Source organism: Rattus rattus, chromosome 7 (assembly GCF_011064425.1).
Source record: "Rattus rattus isolate New Zealand chromosome 7, Rrattus_CSIRO_v1, whole genome shotgun sequence".
Classification (NCBI taxonomy): domain Eukaryota; kingdom Metazoa; phylum Chordata; class Mammalia; order Rodentia; family Muridae; genus Rattus; species Rattus rattus.
In genome coordinates, this window is record NC_046160.1 from 71,602,496 (window position 1) to 71,624,184 (window position 21,689).

Genomic DNA, 21,689 nt, shown 5'->3' on the forward strand with positions numbered 1-21,689 from the left:
ACTATACTACTGTTGGGTACACAGTATGGTTGATTTATTAGCTAATCACCAATAAACACCAAGAATAAAAGTATATCAAAACTAATAAAGTTAAAATTAACTGACTTTTAAATCATGGTTTATATAAACAAACAAAAGACAAAGACAGAATACTCGAACCGAAGCGGTGATATTACTTACCAAGTACAAACACTAAGATTAATTTAATGACAAAGCGAGTAAGCTAGAAGGAAGCAGAAACATGTTCTGAGGCAAAGTGTAGCATCATTTGGCAACTTACTCATAAATAGTTCTGTAAAACAACTGTTTCTAAGATTAATGGACATAATTTTTTCTTCTCTTTTCCCTTTTATTGAAAGCAGATTCTTTTCTCATACAATATGCCTTTGGTCTCCAAGCAGAGCGGTAACTTTATTCATTCTTTCTACATTTTCAAAACTTTTTGTTTTTATTCCTTGGTAGTTTTGCACATGTACTCAATGAATTTCCATCATCTCCATTCCGCACGTCCCCTCCATTTCCTATACCACAGGGCGCTTGATCTTCTTCCCAACTTCATATCTCTTTTTCAGACCTCGCTGAGTCCAATTAGGACTGTCCAAGTGGATGCATGTAGGGGCAGCCACAGGGGAAACGAGAATATCCCTGAAGAAAACTAGTTCTCCCTCCCTCAGAACCACCAAGTGACAGTGACTCCTCACTGACAGGGAGACCTTGTGGGCCCCAACTTTGTTCGGTGTAGAATGCTAACTGGCTTGATCGTACGACAGCTTTGTGCATGCTGAGAGCATATGAGTATACTGACTTTGTCATGTCCCAAAGACAGCTTCACAGCGGCCATCCCTAATGTTTGGCTCTGACTATCTTCCTGTTCCCTCTTCCATGATGTAAGCCTCCCATTGCTCACGTACAGATGGACACTCAGTTATTCTGTGTATTTTGACCATTTGTAAGTTTCTTCGTTAGCCACCATCCACTGCAAAACACTTCCCTGATGTGGGGCTGGGCTCTGTACTGATCTATGATTACAACAACAAATACTTGGAAGGAGCTTTGATATTATATCTATCTAGCAAAATAATGGTACTTGATTCATGCTAGGGCCTATGAGCTCACCAGCCAAGATTCTTCTTGGCCATATAAGTGTCTTCTTGTGAAGTAAGCTTCAAGTTAATTGTGAACCTGCTAGTCATTGGTTGCTCCTTTAACATTCATGCAAAACAACTGTTTTTTAATAAACTTGCAGTCTCAGTAGATAGAATGATTCTAACTCAGACTACTAGTTGTACTAATTTAAGGAAGGAAAAACGTCAAAGTTCAAACAGCAACCCTTCGCCTCTAATCACAAGCAAATTTATTAAAGCACAAGTTTTAACACTTGCATGCAAAAATCTGACTTTGAGGTCTAGGATGGGGAAGAATTTCAGAATCACCATAATTTGTGCAGATATGGAATGAATGACTAAAATGAAGTGCAGGTCACTGGGTCTGAAGAAGAGAAGAGCTGAAGTGCATGGGCTTTATACTTTATGCAGAAACAAAATCTAAGTGTGTAATATAATGGCAGGGTTTAGGGCAGAAAGAAAGACCATAGGAGAGAGTCTATGTTTGATTGTAAGGAAACGGGTAAGTAGGAAACTGAAAGATGAATGTGAGAGAAGAAGACTTTAACCAACAAAGGAATGAACCCCAAACATGTTGATAAAATACTGGAAAGTAGAGAAGTGGTTATAAGAACATTATTCCTGGCTGCTAAAGGACTCAAGAGCTGGTGTGCTTGACTGAATTTACTCTGCCATTGAACCAATTTCTGGAGGTCACAGCCATGGCCAGAAATCAAAGGAAGTTCTTTGTTGTCTGGTTTGTCAAGAAATAATTTAAGATATAAACAAATAAGGTTCCTTAATTATCCTCTGTTCTATAAAGGAGAATAATAGGGGACAATATTCAAGTAATTGGGTCACCATGATTTCTTTCTTCACATAGGCCATTAAGAGTTCCAGATCCACACTGTCATCTGTTGCCTGTTATGTGATAATTATGCATGCTCTAACTTACTAAGAGACTAATACAAATAAAACAAAATCTTTAAAACAAAATGTTTATATATATATGCATATATACACATACACTTGCACTTAGTTATGCATGTAGGTATGTGTGTGTGTGTGTGTGTGTGTGTGTGTGTGTTCAGTCCTCTTATAGATGAGTCTATTTTTCAAGTTATAAAGTCAAGCAGGACATTTTGTACTAGAATAGTTGTCACCACAACTAAGAGATCATATAGTGGAGAAGAAAACCACAATGCTAAGAACAAGAAAAACTGGACTATGTAACTGACAAGATGAGAAGCTTGGTATGAGCCATTTACCAATGTAATTGTTAGCCTCTGGCTTAAATTGAAGAATCTTAACAGCTAATTTGAATTCATTTGTGATTTTATTTAACTGTAACTATTTAAAGCCATATTCAACATACGAAGCAAGCTTTCTATCAATTTTTCCCTTCAGTGACACAATATTAAGCACATAGATTTATATTTAAAACACAGATTCATATATTGAACTCTCTTAATTTTCTAGGTTATTTTATTATTGGTTATTTGCTAACATTAAATCAACTCTTAGTACAATCAAGAGTATAAAAATGATTCTAGAAAAATATAGTCCAAGTTTTTTCTACTTTCATTTTCTCCCACAAGTAAGTTTATTTCTCTATTTCCCTTCACACAACAACTTTACAACACTTACTAAAATCTCAGCACTCTAACTGAAATATTCTTCAAGGTCTTTGAATTCAACTAGATATTATTATTATTATTATTATGCCTTAATTGTTTTCCACCTGAATGTGTGATTTTTTTTTATTATATGCTAACATCTCAAGTCATAACAAGATGTTAGGTTTTAGTTATTATTTCTTTTTTACACTATTAATTCTTCAGAAAGCCATTTCCTACAGTTTTGCCTGCTAAGACTCTTGTGCAGTTGTAACAATCCCCTGAAACTCACACATTGTCATTGCATTCACAATCTATTGAGAAGAAACAGAAATGGGTTGACATTCAAGTGTCCCCACCCCCACCCTCATGGATTAAATAGGGCACAAGAATCTTGCAACTTTGGAAGAAGCCAAGCTTCCTTTTGCTTTAATGCACCCAGAAGATTTCAAATCAATACTTAGCATTAACGTTTTAATTGAGAATTAACATCATCGTAATTGGAAGTGAGGATCAGCATCTTGATGTCTACAAGGTGGCTTGGAGAGGAAGGTCATTACACTGGAGAACACAAACATTGGAAAACGAAGACACAAATCATTTGTTTCCTTGGGCAAGGACACACAGTAAACACTTGGATTGGTGGTCAACTGTAATTTGCTTCTAGAGTCAGAAACTGGCAACCTTGCACTTAGGATTTATAGCAGAGCACAGTCCCAGTGACTTTGAAAGCAAAGGATAAAAGAATAAAGGGAAACTTCACTAGTTCTGAAGGAGCTAGGGCATAAGGACTTCCCCTCAAAACACCAGCGTTTACTTCTGTGTGTCTTCCCAGTATACCCCATAGCCAGTTGCGATCTTCAGAACTCCTAAAGAACACCCTTTGCATAAGTCAAACATATTAGTCTGGGTTCTCAGCGATGTTTTATTATTTACCTGAAATTTTCAAGCTAATATATTCCTAGCCTGAATAATATAGATATATCCTTTTTCATTTTGGGTGAAATTAAACGTTCCAAAAATTATAGTGTTAATTATTTATTTGTTCCCAATACTGGGAAATATACAAGCACTTCTCCAAATTCCCTCAGAACACAGAAAACCGCCTCCTGCCATTTGCCATCCTGTGCTCCACCAGCCCACGGCCTCCCCTCTTCACCTTCAGGGGACTAGTGTGACTTTCAGATTTAGCTCCTTAGTGGACAAAAAGAGAATTTATGGGAAGGGGAACTTCCAAAGTAATCATCATTGCAAAATCTCTTCTTTTCCCAATTGTTGGAGCTGAAAAAAAGTCTAGACAAGATGTGGGCATTGGGCTGTTTCCCTAAGTGTGTCCTGATCCAAGAGAGAACCCAACTCGTGAAGTGCCCTCAGCTCAGCCCCTCAGGCACCCTTCCCTCCAGTGTCAGTGCATTGTGCAGGATTGTGCCGCAGAGAGGTGGCCTCAGCATCACATTCCACACCCTGTGAGTCCAAAGCTCCCTTCCTTGTCCTGGAGGAAGGGCTTTTGTGGAAGCAGAGTTTGAAAAGTCCCAGCACTGTAATGGTCAAGATTACCAAAACTATTACTGCTATGCTCACAAGTACGAAGACCACCGTGGAGGAGGAGTCGAAAGTCAGAGAAACAGGAGGGGAAGATGCGAAGTTCAATGTGGGCATCATACTTCCTGATGGTGTGATGGTGACTTTTGGCTTGGTTTGTGGGGACGTTTGAACAGTAGGTAAAGTACTCTGTGTTCCCCACTGAAGAATCTCAGGAACAGATGTCGCAATACGGTCTCGTCCAGTGACCTGGGGCATCTCTCCTGGCTTGTCATAGACCTGACCTGGCCATGATTTGTTTGTCACAGGACTGGCTGGAGTGGCTGATACATTCCTAGTGGGCAACTTGGTCCCCTCGAGGGTTAGTTGTCCTTCCGCTTTGGTCTCACAAGAGCGTTTGTCCTTCCCTAGCTCAAAACCCACAACACATTCGCAGGCGAAGTTTCCCAAGTAGTCTAGGCAGTCAGCGAGCTCCACGCACTTGCCAGCAAGGAGGTACCTCCCCGAACAGGGGCAGAGCAAGTTCCCAGGGAAAAGCCCATCCCAGCGTGCGCCTGTCTCTTCCTGGACGCAGATGGATGAGACTGAGAAGTCCCCGGGACACATCGCACTCACCTCGGTCCCAGGAGGGCTGAAGTCCAGGGCAGAACTGCTCAGCCGGAAGGGAGCTTGGAAACTTAAGTTAGAGGCGGCTCCCGGGCGAGGCGCAGGGCACAGAGCCTCAAACTGGTACTTGCACAGGTAGCCATCGGCGCGCTGGTGACAGCGCATCTCCTTCCAGCCAGCAGGCTCCACTCCCCCGGTGGCCTGGAGCACAGCGCACTTTCGTACAGTGCAAGAAAGTTGTGGCTCTTCCACCCAAGGTAGTGTGCTGTTCTCCGAGTCTTCTGAGTCCGTGTACAACCAGGAGAAACCCCTCAAAGGCTCTCTCTCCTGGGTGCACTGTGAACGGTCACGCTCCAGAGCCACCCAGAACATTAGGTCTTTGGAGCCTCCACCAGGCCCGGGACCTGCACGAAAGAGCTTGAGCACAGCTTGCAACTCAGAACCGGACTGCACCGTGCTGAGAGTCCCGCCGCGCAAGCTACAGGCCTCCTCCGCCGCCCTCCTCTTCATGGTTGCATGGTGCAGGCTGTAGCAAGCCCCCGGGACCGAACAAGCTGCGCGATCGGCCGTGGGGTGCTCGCCATTCCCTGGCCGGGGCCAGAACGCAGGACAGAGGAGGCACAGGGCAAGAGCCGGCCTCATCCTGGAGACTCAAGAGCCCACAGCTGCTCCCAAGTTCTCTGGCTTGCCGAGAGCACCGAGCTGTCTCTAGAGTCACCGCCCTCTACAGCCCTTACTAGCACCATGTGTGCCCTCCCCTATCCTGAACCCTCATCGCCCCCTCCCCCACCAGCTGAAAGTCCCTTGGCCAACTGCTTTCCTTAGGCTGTGACAGGAAATGCGTCCCAGAGCCCTGCCAGGCTCCGTGTGGCCCTGATTTATTAAGGGGGTCAGGAACACAGCTGGCGCCTCAACGCTGGGAACACACTGGGCCAAGGGTGTCCAATGCCCCGCTTAGATAAGCAGGAGAAAAGAAAATTGCCACTGGGATCAAGTGAGGCTCTTCGGTAGCTCACACTTATCTGAACTTTGGATCTCAGAATGCAGTGATGATCGTGGGCAGGAACCATAAGCCCACACCCGCCCATTGTGTTCGTGTCCGGGACTGTGGAGTGGGACGTCTGTATAATTTGTAGACTGTTCCAGGCTTCAGAGAGATTTCCAGAGCCTGGTGTTGGGGGAGGGATGTTGTGAGGAATGTTCTAACTTCCTTTTAAACTGGAAGCCTCCCAGTTAAAACTGATCTTTACAGGCTTTCTTTCTTTACTGCGTCAAAGGAAACCCAGACATGCTAATTGCCAGTCAAAGAACCTAGAATTTCTTTGGGCATTTTCAATGGAAAACAGCTTCTCTGGTCAGTACTTGCCTTAAAAGTTTAATTTGTACTTCCATTTTTAAAATGCTGGTGCTGATTGTTTGGGGGACATAGTTACTCCAAGATGACAAACAATAGCCACAGGTCCTAACTATGGAGGTTTCCGTGACACTACAAGTGCTCAAAAATTCTTCAGGCTATTAGGTTATGTGCAAATGAGTTCATGGCCTTATAAGGTCGAAAAACATCTGCGTGTGATTTTTATCCTTGAACTATGTAAAATCATAGCTCCTGTGACTATCTGCCAACATTTGTAGAAGAAAAGTGTAAAAGGAACATAAAAGTTCAAAAAATCTTTTTTTGAAAATTAAACTATTTATTCAATCATAATACACATTCAATACTGGAGACTAGTACTCTGTAATTTGAGAAATGGTTGAGTCAGCTACTCTTGGTTCCAAAGCCTGCTTTGTTTTAATATACATACCAACTCAGTCGGAAGTGGGAGAGGATTAAAGAAAGAAAGGTTTGGGGTGGGGGAGGGTTAAAGTCTGCATTATTGTTCGGTTTCAACCTGGGACAAATGGCTGAGGTGCCTACTTAGCATATCAAAGAGGACACTGTCTACCAGGTTCTCCCAGCACCACTTGATCCTGATCTGTTACTGGGCATACCCGACCCCATACCCTAAACTCTCCATCCCAGGGACCAGAGTAGTCCTTCGATCTAATCTAACCATTTTTGGCTACCTCCTGGCTGCTGCACCTGGCTCCCCTCTCTCCCCTTTCCTGCCACCTCTCCCTACATGGGCCTAGCTCAGAGTCAAGCACTCTGGACTCTCCCATTGCTCCCTGCTTCCTGCTAACCTCTCCCATGTATCTGTGGTAAACCGCCTCCATCATACCTCAGAAGGGGGTCATGTCATGACCTTCCTTCCTTCCTTCCTTCCTTCCTTCCTTTCTTTCTTTCTTTTTTTCTTTCTTTCTTTCTTTCTTCAATTGTGAATGCTCTTTTATGTTTGTAGCAGTTTAGAGAATTTTATAGACTTATAATAAAATGTGTCGTTTGTCTGTCTTGACTCACAATGGCAAATATCGTGTAATTAGAAACAGACTACATTTAGCCCTCTTAAAGATGCACCATGCTTATAAATGTCTGCAGTGCACTTTTTAGCTTGCTTTGCTGTGCTGGCTTGAACTGTTTCCGTCAACAAGAAGCAAGAAGAGGATGTCAAGATAATGTGTATGTTCCTCTCTTGTTTTCGCTATTACTACCACATCCGCGAATTCCATGTATCCCAACAGGAGACAGGGGTGGGATAGTGGGAAAGAAGATAACATTTGAATTGTAAACACATAAAATATCAAATAAAATACATTATCAGTGAAAAAAAAATTGCCACCAAACTAGCCTGTTCTTTCTGACTGAGGAGATGCACCAAGAGTTTTCTTCTACCCTTTCTTAAACTTAAGTGGCATTCCTCAGTTCTTTCTAATATCTGAGACATACAAAATGACTTTGCATTTACATTGAGTAACTTTATGTCTTATAAGAAAAAATATGAAAAATGCAGAAAACTGAGTGAATTTTTTTTTTACAGTACTTAATTGCATGGATCAGTTCTGTATGTCTTCACAATCCTTGACCGTGACCTGGAAGTGTGTCCTCGAACTGTGGTTATCTTGACAAAGGCCTTTTCAAGCCTGAGTAGTCAGTGGACGTTCTTAGCCATTTTGAAAGTCACTTGGCGTGAGAACTGTTTCTTGACTACAGCAAGACCGCAGATAAGTGGAAACTTTATGTGAGTTCTCACTCTCTGGCATTCTGTATAGTAGGATATTAAGAGAGGGATAAACTAGCCATAATAACTGTATATCATATCTCTGGATTGAAAGCATGTAAGATAAGAATTAGGAAAAAAAAAATCCAAAATAAGACATGTATAACTTTAACTACTTATTATCCTACATATCCAGCAGGTTTTGAAATGTGTTTTATTTTCAACTCTGTGATTATTTAGATATTATTGTACCTCCAGCATAGTTCAAACACTTGAAACAGGTAAATTCCAAGCCTCTGTGTATGTGTAAATGTGTGTGGGGGGATGGGGGCTTTTGTGAATATATATATTTGTAAAAGATCTTTATTGTCCTATCAAAAAAAATAAGAATCCACTTAACTGCCCAAGTGCAGGGGATAAATAGATTGTGGCATAATCACTCAATAAACACAATGTATTTTATCTTTAGATTAATGAAATATGACAACCTTAGCAACACAATGTTAAGTGATAAAAAACAATAAAATATTATACATAAAGACAATTTTTTTATAACTTTTAATGTACAGGATACATAATTTAAATATGCATAGGCTTTTTAGGAAAGTAGTTACAGTTCAACAAGATTAAAGAAGAAGGAACAAATCTGGGACACTGGGCAATGGGTCCTGTGGTTGGAAGAAAGTGGCTGGATCAGACAGTGCCAAGTGTTTTAATGAGGTATTTTATTAGAATCTTGATTGTTTTAGATAGTGACTTTGTGGATGACCATTCAGTTCTTAGAAAGAAATAGCGGCCAAACACGCAAAAGTGGCTCTATGTGGGCAAATGGTTGATGGACGGCATGAGAAAGACTCGATATTAGTCTTTTCCAAGTGCCAGAGTCTCAGATTATAAAGATGAAGTGCAATTGTTGGTTACATCTTCAAAAAGAATTTTCAACAAACCGGATTTTAATCCCATAGTTCTATAGGTAAGCACTTTAAATTTTAAACTATTAGTAACCTGAAATACATATTACTTGCTTTTTTTCTTCCTTTATCATTTTTAAAGTTTAAGAAAAGTTTTAATCTTCTGTATGTCTCTGGAAAAGAAGGGCATATATGTATGCGTATGTGGGTAAGGCTCTATAAGAGTGCCAGCTCACCTGCAGTTTGAATGACAGGTGTTTGTGAGTCACCCCGTCCTTCCTTGTGTTGGGTACAATAATCTGAACTTGGGTCCTCTGTAAAAGCAGCAAGCACCCTTGATGGATGAGCCATTTCTCCACTTTATACCATTATAATTCTAGAAATTTCACATATCTATATAAAACATATAGATATTTGTCTGCATATTCATTAATACAAGGAAATAGGTCATGAACAGCTAATATGTTCAACCCAACATTTGTAATTGAATTATTAATTTAAATTTTCAGAAGAGAAATGGAGAAGATACATTTTCAAAAATAACCTGTAATCTTGTAAGTTTATAACATGTCTTTGTTCGCTGACTATTTTTTTCCTATTGAATGAACATAGTGTCTAAACTTTAGTATGTTTCTGGATTCACTTCAGATATATAAAAACATTTCAGAGAAGATTTTAAAGACCATATCATTCCATCAATAAAATATTCTATTCAGAAGCTAATCCTTAAAGATGAAAAACTTTGAGGATACTAATTTAATTACTTTTCTATGACTTCGATAGGGCATTATAACCAAGGAAAAGACTAACTTATAGAAAGGAATAACTTATTTGATGCTCACAGTTTCAGAGAGTGAGAGTCCATGAGCATCATGGTCCGTAGCATGACAGCAGGCAAGTGGGCATGGTGCTGGAGCAGTAGCTGCGAGCTTATTCCTTGATCCCAATGCAGGTAGGTGGCGTAGAGACTGGGTTGACCTGGACTTTGCAACCTCAATGCAGACCCCCAGTGACACATCACCAAAAAGACTACACCTCCTAATGCTTCTCAAACAGTTCTATCAAGCAAGGACAAAGCATCAAAACATGTGAGCCTATGAAGAGCACTCCATTCAAACTACCACAGATACACACACAGCCTTTAGAATCGCATTGAACTTTAGCCATATGATCCTGTTCATTGGACTGGAAATGTTCATGTTCGCTCTTCTTATGACTCCTTTAAAAGCCAAGGCCATAAATCTTGGCATTTTTCAGGCCTTGACCCTAGGTCTTCTCTTTTACTTGACATTCTTTCCCCCTGGCAATCTCATTTAGTGCCATGTCATAGGTGTGATATCATCACTATGCCAATAATACTCACATTTAGATATATATCCCATTCTCATAATTTTTTACCAACTTAGATGTTTTCACTCACATGTGAGATAGAGAAAGAAAAGAAAAGAAAATCCAAAGTCAATATAGGGATTATAGCTATCATGAATAGGATCCATTGCACCGGGAACCTTTTGAAAGACTGAAACTCCACACACTGCGTCCAATAGAGGCTGCGATGTTGATAATTTACTATCCTTCAAATGGTAATCCAAGGGTTAGGGACCATAGATGTTCTCAGATGAGAAGAGGGGATGGGAGGAGATATGGGAAGGGGGAACTGGGAGGAGATGAGCCAGATATTAGGATGTAAAGTGAACAAATAAATTAATTAACAGAAAAAATTTAAACAACAACCTCCCCAATCAAAAAAAACAAAAAAACAAAACAAAAAGCAAAGTATAATCACAGCCAATGCCTAAGTCAGGATCCCCACATAAGCCTCATGTGGTTTGTACTCCCGTTAATAGTTTGTGAAGCTGTGATCTGCCAGACAATATTTTTGTGGATTGAAGTGGTTTTCTTTAGGTCACAAATAATGTAGTTGGGACCTAATGTGTACTCAATAAGTTTAAAAAGTACACATTCTGGGTACAAATGACCAGACATACACAGTGTATATATGGGCATGCACACATCAATACATGTGTGATTAGACAGAGTTTGTGAACGTGAGCAAGTACACATACATAATAGACATTTGACAGATGAACAAGCAATGTTACACATGGGCAGGCACACACATAGTGCCCGTGTGAGCAGGCACACAGACATAGTGCATATGTACACAAGCACACAGATGGAATATACACATAGGCAGGCACACATCTACATAGTCTACACCATATTGTAAAGTGTAAATGACTTGGAAAAAAATTCCAGCATGTTGGCAACGGAATATCAGAAACTTTCTTGCTTTGTCTCGAGAGCCAAATCATAATTCCATGGGAGCAACAGTCTTCCAGGTCCATTGGCCAAGACTTCTCGTAATAAATTGATTGCAAGTGTTGTGCTGGGACTTGACTGACAAACTTTCTTCATCACACAGCTGGCAGGATTATTTTCTTTAGGTTTTGGGATGGTCCACCATGCCTGTTCCATCTGTACCTTTGATATGATTTATTCTTGGGGGATTTATGTGGTACCTATACTTAATAATCAAGGCATGCTTTAGGACCCAAAGCTAGCTTTTTTTTTCTTGGTGCCTGCACAATTTCCACTTCACAGAGCTGGAAAGGGGAAAGAAGAAAATCACGGCCACTTATTAGAAATCCTATTATGCTTATCTGCCATCAGTTTGTAAGTACCAGGGATAATCAGCAGTTACCTTCGCACTTACCTTGTAGAGGCAGTGGAACGTGGCAATTACCGTTAGTTAGACTTAATAGGTAGCTCCTTTTAAGGCTTATGCATCTGAAAAGTCCACACACCCTGCATGACAGATTCTATATTTTTTTTCTTCCAGACTTGTGATTTATTCTCTCAATTATAAAGCATTATAAAGTCAGGTGATTTTTGTTTGACCTTCACATTTAGGTTCAAGAAGTTTTGTTTTCAAACGGAAGTGATTTAGGCAAATACGGCCAATCAAAACGGAGGCCATATATCTTTTTGTTATACTGCCTCCTTTTTCGTTACTGAAGTCACATAAAATGATATTATTTATAGCAGTGGAGAGAAAGGAAAAATACCTCTAAAATATAATGTTTTTCTACATTCACTTCTATCTAAGAAAAACTGAAGGCGTTTATTAAATTTTGTGAAACTATGCTGTTAGTGAGTGGTCACACTGTGGATTTGACTTTGAAGTTCATTGTTAGATTGGAATACTTTTAGCTGATTTTTTTTTAGTGTCTCACAGTATTGAGTGCATTTGTGAATCGTTATGATTTAGTAGTGGCCCTTTTATGGATAGTCTTTATAAGATTCGATGGGCACTAATGACAGGTTTGATTGAGGAGTTAGCTGTCTCAAGCTTCTTAGATTTCCTTTACTTAACTTTTAACAAAGCGACACCAAGTCACAGGAGATCAGCATAGAAAGTAAGCAGAGGTTCTAGGAATTCAACCTGTAACTGCTGCCTTCTTGGAATGACATCTAAATATGCACTCAGGATAAAGTAGAGGCTAACTAGCAGAGTAAACAATGGTCTCTTACGTCCTTGGGTTCTCTGGCCACAAACACTTGGAGCACACATCCCTGCTCACTCATCCCGAGTGTCTCTGAGGAGTCTAGTGAAGAAGGTAGAGGTTAGCACAGAGAAGGCATCTCCAGAACATCAGAAGACCTTTTCCCCCTTTGTGATTAGGGAATCCAGAAAGGGCTTTGTTGTATCCCTGTGCTGGGGGAAGACAAAGAATGATTTTGTTATACTTCAGTGGATGAGTAGGACTCTAAACTCAGCAGGAAGGGAGACAATCTATTCTCCTCTTAGTCTCCATTCACGACTGCAGCTGCCTGTCCTTTGATATAAAGAAGCAGGGGCTTCTCACTTTGGTGATGCCCTGAAACAATAACATATTTTGAGAAGCACTTCTGCCCTTCATTTTTAAATATTATCTTTTCTTTGATTAAAAAAAAAGGTTCTTTTCTCAAACAATATCAAACAATATATCCTGATTATAGTTTCCTCTTCTTCTCTTTCTCCAACTTCCTCCCAACTTCTCATCTGCTCCAGATCTATCTTTCTGTCTCTCATTAGAAAAGAACAGGCTTAGAGAAGACCTGGTGTAGACCCATGTCTACCTAGGATAACTAAAACAATCCTGAACATTATAATAACTACTAGCCGTATCACCATTCCTAATTTCAAGTTATACTACAGAGCTATAATAATAAAAATCATATAATGTTATCATAAAAATAGACATAATGATTACTAGAATAGACTCAAAGACCCATACATAAATCTATACACTTATGCACACATGATTTTTGATAAAGAGTCCAGAAATACACACTGGAGAAAAGAGGCTATCTTCAACAAATATATATACATATATTTGTTGATATATATTGATATATATATGTATATATCAAGTTGAGAATTGTCTTTTCAAGGTCTTTAAGAATTTTTTTGGTAGTTTGATGGGGAATTCAATGAATCTGTTAATTGTTCTTGGTAGGGTGGCCATTTTTACTATATTAATCACATCAGAGCATGGGAGAGCTTCCTATCATTTGATATCTTCTTTAATTTTTCTTTTAATACTTGAAGTTTTATTATACAAATCATTCACTTTCTTGATTACAGTTACTCTAAGATATTTTGTAGTTGTGAAAGGTGTTGTTCCCCTGATTCCTTTCCAAGTCCATTTGTCATTTGTGTTTAGGGAGCTACTGACTTCTTTTGAGTTAATTTCTTATCCGACCACTTATGCAGTGTAGAAGTTTCCTGGTGAATTGTTAAGGTTACGCCCGTATACTATCACACCACCTGTGAATAGACTCTTTCCTTTCCAATTGTATCCCCTTGACCCTCCTTCAGTTGTCTTATTGCTCTAGCTGAGACTGCAAGTACTAAAATGAGTATGTATGGAAAGAGTAGACAACCTTGTCTTTTTCCTGATTTTAGTGGAATTGCTTTAAGTCTCTCTCCATTTTAAATGATTTTGGCTATGAATTTGCTGTAAACAGCTTTTATTATGTTGAAGTATGTCCATTGTATCCCTAATCTCCCCAGGACTATTATTGTAAAGGGGTGTTAAAATTTTTGTCAAAAGTCTTTTCTATATCCAATGAGATAATGATGTAGATATTTTTGGTTTTGTTTTTCTGTGAGTTCATATGGTGGCCACATTTACTGAGTTTCATATATTAAACTGTCCCTGACTCTCTGTGATGAAGCATACTTAATCATGGTAGGTGATCTTTTTGATGTGTTCTTGAATTTGGCTTGGAATTATATTATTGAGCATTTTTTTGCATCTATTTTCATGAGAGAAAATTGTAATTCTCTTTCTTTGTTGAATCTTTATGTGGTTTGGCTATCATGGTAACTGTGGCAGTCATGAAATGAATTTGGCAATGTTCTTTCTGTTTCCATATTGTGGAATAATTTGTTAACTCTTCTTTGAAAGACTGCTTTCAAACCTGGAGGCAGGTTTTTTGATTAGTAGATTAGATGATTGCTTCTATTTTGCTAGGTGTTATAGGCCTATTTAAACTCCTTATCTGATCTTCATTTAATTTTAGTGAGTGGTACCTATCAAGAAAATATTTTTTTTTTTTTTAGATTTTTTTTTTATTAACTTGAGTATTTCTATATACATTTGGAGTGTTATTCCTTTCCGGTTTCGGGCAAACATCCCCCCCCTCCCCTTCTTTATGGGTGTTCCTCGATCCTCCCCCCTTGCGCCCTCCCCCCAACAATCTAGTTCACTGGGGTTCAGTCTTAGCAGGACCCAGGGCTTCCCCTTCCACTGGTGCTCTTACTAGGATATTCATTGCTACCTATGAGGTCAGAGTCCAGGGTCAGTCCATGTATAGTCTTTAGGTAAAGGCTTAGTCCCTGGAAGCTCTGGTTGCTTGGCATTGTTGTACATATGGGGTCTCGAGCCCCTTCAAGCTCTTCCAGTTCTTTCTCTGATTCCTTCAACGGGGGTTCTATTCTCAATTCAGTGGTTTGCTGCTGGCATTCGCCTCTGTATTTGCTGTATTCTGGCTGTGTCTCTCAGGAGCGATCTACATCCGGCTCCTGTCGGCCTGCACTTCTTTGCTTCATCCATCTTGTCTAATTGGATGGCTGTATATGCATGGGCCACATGTGGGGCAGGCTCTGAATGGGTGTTCCTTCTGTGTCTGTTTTAATCTTTGCCTCTCTCTTCCTGCCAAGGGTATTCTTATTCCCTTTTAAAGAAGGAGTGAAGCATTCACATTTTGATCATCCGTCTTGAGTTTCATTTGTTCTAGGCATCTAGGGTAATTCAAGCATTTGGGCTAATAGCCACTTATCAATGAGTGCATACCATGTGTGTTTTTCTGTGATTGGGTTACCTCACTCAGGATGATATTTTTCAGTTCAACCATTTGCCTACAAATTTCATAAAGTCATTGTTTTTGATAGCTGAGTAATACTCCATTGTGTAGATGTACCACATTTTCTGTATCCATTCCTCTGTTGAAGGGCATCTGGGTTCTTTCCAGCTTCTGGCTATTATAAATAAGGCTGCGATGAACATAGTGGAGCACGTGTCTTTTTTATATGTTGGGGCATCTTTTGGGTATATGCCCAAGAGAGGTATAGCTGGATCCTCAGGCAGTTCAATATCCACTTTTCTGAGGAACCTCCAGACTGATTTCCAGAATGGTTGTACCAGTCTGCAATCCCACCAACAATGGAGGAGTGTTCCTCTTTCTCCGCATCCTCGCCAGCATTTGCTGTCACCTGAGTTTTTGATCTTAGCCATTCTCACTGGTGTGAGGTGAAATCTCAGGGTTGTTTTGATTTGCATTTCCCTGATGACTAAAGATGTTGAACATTTCTTTAGGTGTTTCTCAGCCATTCGGCATTCCTCAGCTGTGAATTGTTTGTTTAGCTCTGAACCCCATTTTTTAATAGGGTTATTTGTCTCCCTGCAGTCTAACTTCTTGAGTTCTTTGTATATTTTGGATATAAGCCCTCTATCTGTTGTAGGATTTGTAAAGATCTTTTCCCAATCTGTTGGTTGCCGTTTTGTCCTAACCACAGTGTCCTTTGCCTTACAGAAGCTTTGCAGTTTTATGAGATCCCATTTGTCGATTCTTGATCTTAGAGCATAAGCCATTGGTGTTTTGTTCAGGAAATTTTTTCCAGTGCCCATGTGTTCCAGATGCTTCCCTAGTTTTTCTTCTATTAGTTTGAGTGTATCTGGTTTGATGTGGAGGTCCTTGATCCACTTGGACTTAAGCTTTGTACAGGGTGATAAGCATGGATCGATCTGCATTCTTCTACATGCTGACCTCCAGTTGAACCAGCACCATTTGCTGAAAATGCTATCTTTTTCCATTGGATGGTTTTGGCTCCTTTGTCAAAAATCAAGTGCCCATAGGTGTGTGGGTTCATTTCTGGGTCTTCAATTCTGTTCCATTGGTCTATCTGTCTGTCTCTGTACCAATACCATGCAGTTTTTAATACTATTGCTCTGTAACTCTTCTTGAGCTCAGGGATAGTGATTCCCCCTGAAGTCCTTTTATTGTTGAGGATAGTTTTAGCGATCCTGGGTTTTGTTATTCCAGATGAATTTGCAAATTGTTCTGTCTAACTCTTTGAAGAATTGGATTGGTATTTTGATGGGGATTGCATTGAATCTGTAGATCGCTTTTGGTAAAAATGGCCATTTTTACTATATTAATCCTGCCAATCCATGAGCATGGGAGATCTTTCCATCTTCTGAGGTCTTCTTCAATTTCTTTCTTCAGAGTCTTGAAGTTCTTATTGTACAAATCTTTTACTTGCTTGGTTAAAGTCACACCGAGTTACTTTATATTATTTGGGTCTATTATGAAGGGTGTCGTTTCTCTAATTTCTTTCTCGGCTTGTTTCTCCTTTGTGTAGAGGAAGGCTACTGATTTATTTGAGTTAATTTTATACCCAGACACTTTGCTGAATTTGGTGAAATACAGGTTTCTCGATTTCCTCTGTCTGCTGTTATATTCCCCTTTATGTTTCTGATTTTAATTTGAATCTTCTCTCTCTGACTTTTAGTTAGTTTATCTTGTTGATCATTTCAAAGAACCAACTTTGTTTCATTGATTCTTTGTATTTTTCTCTTTCTTTCTTTCTTTCCTTTTCTTTTGTTCCCACTTTCTTTTTTAATTTTCCCCTCCATTTGATTATTTGTTGGCATCTACTCCTCTTGAGAATGTTTGCTTCTTTTTGTTTAGTGCTTTCGGGTTGCTATTATGAGTTCTCTCCAATGTTTTTTTTTTATAAATCATTTTATTTTATTATTTTATTTTATGTAGGCAGCGCTATGAACTTCCTCTTAGAACTGCATCTATTGGGTCTCTTAAAGTTATGTTTCCTGTTGTTTCCGTGGTTGTTGATATCTAGCTTTAATCTGCAGTGGTCTTATAGGATGCAGGGTGTTTCAGTTTTTTGTATCTATTGAGACTCGTTTTGTATCTGAGTATGTGGTCAGTGTGGAGAAAGATCCATGGGGTACTAAGAAGAAGTTATATTCTTTTGTATTTGTGTATAATGTTCTGTAAATGTCTGTTAGGCTCACTTGGTTTATAATGTCTGTTAGAACCATCATTTCTCTGTTTAGTTTTTGTCTGAATGACCTACTTCTTGTTGAGAGTGGGATATTGAAGTCTCCCACTATCAATGCGTGAAGGTCAATATGTGATTTAAGCTGTAGGAGTGTTTTTGTTTGTTTGTTTAGTTTTAGTTGTTTTTTTTTTAAATAAAGGTATGTTCCATTATGTTTGGGGCATAGAAGCTAAGAATTGAAAGGTCCTCTTGGTGAATTTTTCTTTAATGAGTATGTAATGTCCTTTTTCATCTCTTTACATTAGTTTTGATTTGAACTCTATTTTGTTAAATATTAAAACAACTACAACAGCTTCTTTCTTGGGTTCATTGCTTGAAATATCTTTATCCTGCACCTTATCTGGGGTAATATCTATCCCTTGATGTTGAAGTGTGTTTCATGGATGCAGCAGAAGGATGGATCTGTTTTCACATCCATTGTGTTATTTTGTGTCTTTTTATTGGGAAATTGAGAATATGGACATTAAAATATTTGTGATCTTTATTTTGTTGTTGTTGTTGGTGTTGGTGGTGGTGATGATGGTGGTGGTGTGTGTAGGGGTAAGTGTGTGTGTGTGTGTGTGTGTGTGTGTGTGTGTGTGTGTTTCCCTTCTCTTGGTTCGTTGTTATGAGATTATTTATTTTCTCTATTTTTATGGGTATATCTTGAACCTGTTTAGGTTGCAATTTTTCTCTAGCTTCTTCTATAGACCTGTATTAATACATATATATTGTTTAAATTTTACTTTATTATGAATTATTTTTCCATCTATAGTGACTGAAAATTTTGCTTTTTTTTTTTTTGTTAGTCTAGACTGGCTCTATAATCTTTTAGAGTCCACAGAACTTCTTTTACTCCTATGATGTCTCTAAAATTTATCGTTCTTCAGCCCCCCAATATTGTCACCTTAAAACACTAGAAATATTTAATATATTGTGGTAAAAACTCAGGGTATGAATAAAATTTCCACCCAACATTATTTACTTTTCTCCTGCTTCACACCCAAAATCAAAACCAAAAACTGCATACAAGTTCAGGAAGATTTCCTCTGTTCTGTGACCATTTCCTCTCACTATGCTGACATCTTACCTTTGACATGTCTCAGATCTATCTACACACTGTGATTTTCTCGTTTTTAATACCTCAGTCTCAAGTACCTAGACTTGTAATAGCCCTATGCTATGCTTCTCGTATCTACTCCTGCAGCTCTTTCCTGTTTTACCCCTGGAGCACAGGAGTGCCACACTCTTTCCAAGGCTATCATAAAGCACACTTGCATTTAGATCAGCCCACCCTCCCCCACACCCTTTTAAAACATCTACCTGGATTTTTGTGTCTCTTCTATAAAACTATAGCCTTCTGCTACACCAACAGTTTGCCTTGCATTCTTTGCTACTGTTTTGTCTACCCTTACTTCTCAAGTATGCTTCTTGACATCGTCGGTACTTTACAATGAGGCTATATATGTACTCTTCATACCAACTAGAAAGCAATGAGCATATTTTGTGATTATTATTAACACCTATTAAGTTAAGCTCATCAGAGTCTTGCTTTATTGCTAGAAGTTCCTTAGAATACTAATTTGCCTTTTCATAGTTAAATAAATTAAACATCTGCTCTACTTGACCAACCACAGACTGTGGTAGCTAATTTTCCTAGGTCACTACACACTGGAGGTCATTTTTGTGAAAGTAAGCATTAACCCCCAAAATGACTGTTCACTCAGTGGATAGTTATAGATACTGTCCACATTGGTCAGCTCACTGGAGTATTTTCCTTTTAAGACAGTTGAGCAACAACAAATAACCTTACAATAAAAGGTCATTTAGTTCCTTGAGTATGACACAAACAAGCATGGTATCTGGTTTAAATCACTTATGTTACTAAAGGAATTCAAATGGAGTCACTTATTAGTAATAATCATATATGTAAAAAGAAAATTGAGGAGATAACCCTTCTATAATTCATGAAAGAGAATTGTTTATTATCTTTCTTTCGGACCATGGTCCGAAAATTATGGTCATAATTTCATGGTTATAACATTCTTGACAAATTTTCATTCTGTATCCTGAATAAGAACATGGGAGTATATGACTCAATGCCTTTTATTGAAAATATAATGAAGCAAAAAATTAATAAATAAATACTATAACCAATTTGATTTGGCTCAAATCACCTTTACTGAGACTCATTAAGAGAACTCCAAGACAGGACGTTTTGGGTAAGTCTGATTTTATACCATGAAGAAGTTACAATTGACTTGTTGTAGTTCAAGTTCATCTCAAAAAATGTATTTCATAATCTGGAAGATAAGCAATTAATATTTTTCTTTGTATTATGTTAAATATTGCCATATTGAACTGTTTCTCAATTTATTAAAACCTGCAATTGCCAGGGGTTGTAATACTTAGATAGCAAGAAATAAAAATGGATATTATAGACTAGGAATTATATTTATTTACTCTCTTAAAGACCCATTTTGAAAACATTTCAATAAGATAAACTATTATGTTTCTTTATATTTATAGTGAGATTATTTACTGATATCCACTACCAGATGACTAGATCACTGCGTAGTCAGTTTTCTAATATCAAGCTTTCGCTCTGGTACTACAAACCCACATCACCTCTCCAAAAGCAATTACCTCATCGATTTTCAGCTGTAATATTTACTTACTTTTAATAGAAAATGTCAGAATGGCAGGAAGGATTTGTTTGATATTTAGAGTTTTGTAAGAATCCCTAGTCATCCCTCTGAAGTAAAAAAAAAAAAAATAGCATATTCCTTTGAAATTTCAGGGTACATCTGTTATTTAACACAAAGCAAGGCTAAATCAATACACTTATTATTGCATGCTATGTTTATAATCTTGTAAGGCCAGAGCTTTTAAATGCCTCCTAATTTCAGTGCTCCTGCAAGCTGTACTTGTCTCCTTTGCCCTTATAAAAATAAGTCTTCATTGTTTTAACAAATCAACTGAGGTTTCCTACCAAAGTTAAAATATGAAAGGAGGCCTATTAATTTTGAGAAATGAAAGCCATTAAATAACATAAGGTAAAATTCCTAGGAGTTTTATTCTGGAAAGTTCTTATAAGAGCATTGTCTCAATCTCTTTGGATGTGCTTCTTTTATTTATTCAATGTCATTATATCCATTAAGTTCTTCTGTAGTGCTGTTTTGATTGAAATTATCAATCAATACTCAACTTAATCTGGTTTTCAAACACCAGTCATTTTAACCAGGATTTTTGTGGCCATCTACTTAGAAGTGTTTCCTGGAAATATGTGCCCTGGTGATGGTTACTATGCACATGCCATTCCCTCATGAAATAATGACTGATTTGGTGGGGGAGAGGGCTGTAAAGAGAAGGTAACCCTCCTACCTCCTTGGTTCAGAAATGATTGAGTAAGTCATTCTTGACATAATATGCTACAATACATTTTATATTCCTATTACAACATGAGAAGCAGTTTGTCTAATCAACATCTATTACCAACTCTGCTTCTCTACCCTTCTATTAACAGGAAGCCACTTTGGAAAAGCTGAGAATCCGAAGAGTGTTTTTGTTTGAATTAACAAATTATTGTTAAAATGTCATTTTTATTACATTTATGGATACTTTTTACACAGGTGGAAGATTTTGCAAATAAACAGGGAAACATACACAGAGACTGTTACATGGACCATTTATTTTCTAATAGTTGTATCAGGGAAATGAAATTTGACTGTTGACTGTGGGTGGTGGATGTTGCCATAGCAACCTATTCCTTAGGCAAAACTGGAGGATGATCATGGTGATAAGGGTAAAAGTCAGAAAACAAACTTGTCAAGATGTATTTTTAGCCAATTTAAGATAATGAATATTTTCACTTAATGTACATAAGGAAGGATTGCTCCAGGAAGTCAATGGTCTTAAGTGAGAAATGGCAAGATGGGGCTATGGTTAAGCATTTGATCCTAATGAGGTTTGGTAATTTTGATTCACACAGTGATAAATTTAGTAAATCAGCATGCCACAGTTGCACAACACCAGCCAAAGTAAAATGAAAAAAAAGGCCATTTTCTTATATATATAATAACACAGAAGCTCACATCTATATCACTAGATAATGGCTTTTAATATTTTATACAAATTACTTCTTGACATAGTCACAAAAATTTTCCGAGATAAGGAATCCTGTCTATTTTTCATAAAGGGATTGG

At 38.4% G+C, this 21,689-nt stretch overlaps 1 protein-coding gene across 1 annotated transcript; it reads right to left on the reverse strand.

Annotated features, from left to right (window-relative positions):
- Positions 1-2,420: 2,420 nt before the first annotated feature.
- Clec14a (C-type lectin domain containing 14A) lies at positions 2,421-5,641 on the reverse strand. The gene has a single exon (XM_032907784.1). The coding sequence runs from the start codon at positions 5,507-5,509 to the stop codon at positions 4,103-4,105; it is 1,407 nt and encodes a 468-aa protein (XP_032763675.1). The 5' UTR covers positions 5,510-5,641; the 3' UTR covers positions 2,421-4,102.
- Positions 5,642-21,689: the final 16,048 nt, after the last annotated feature.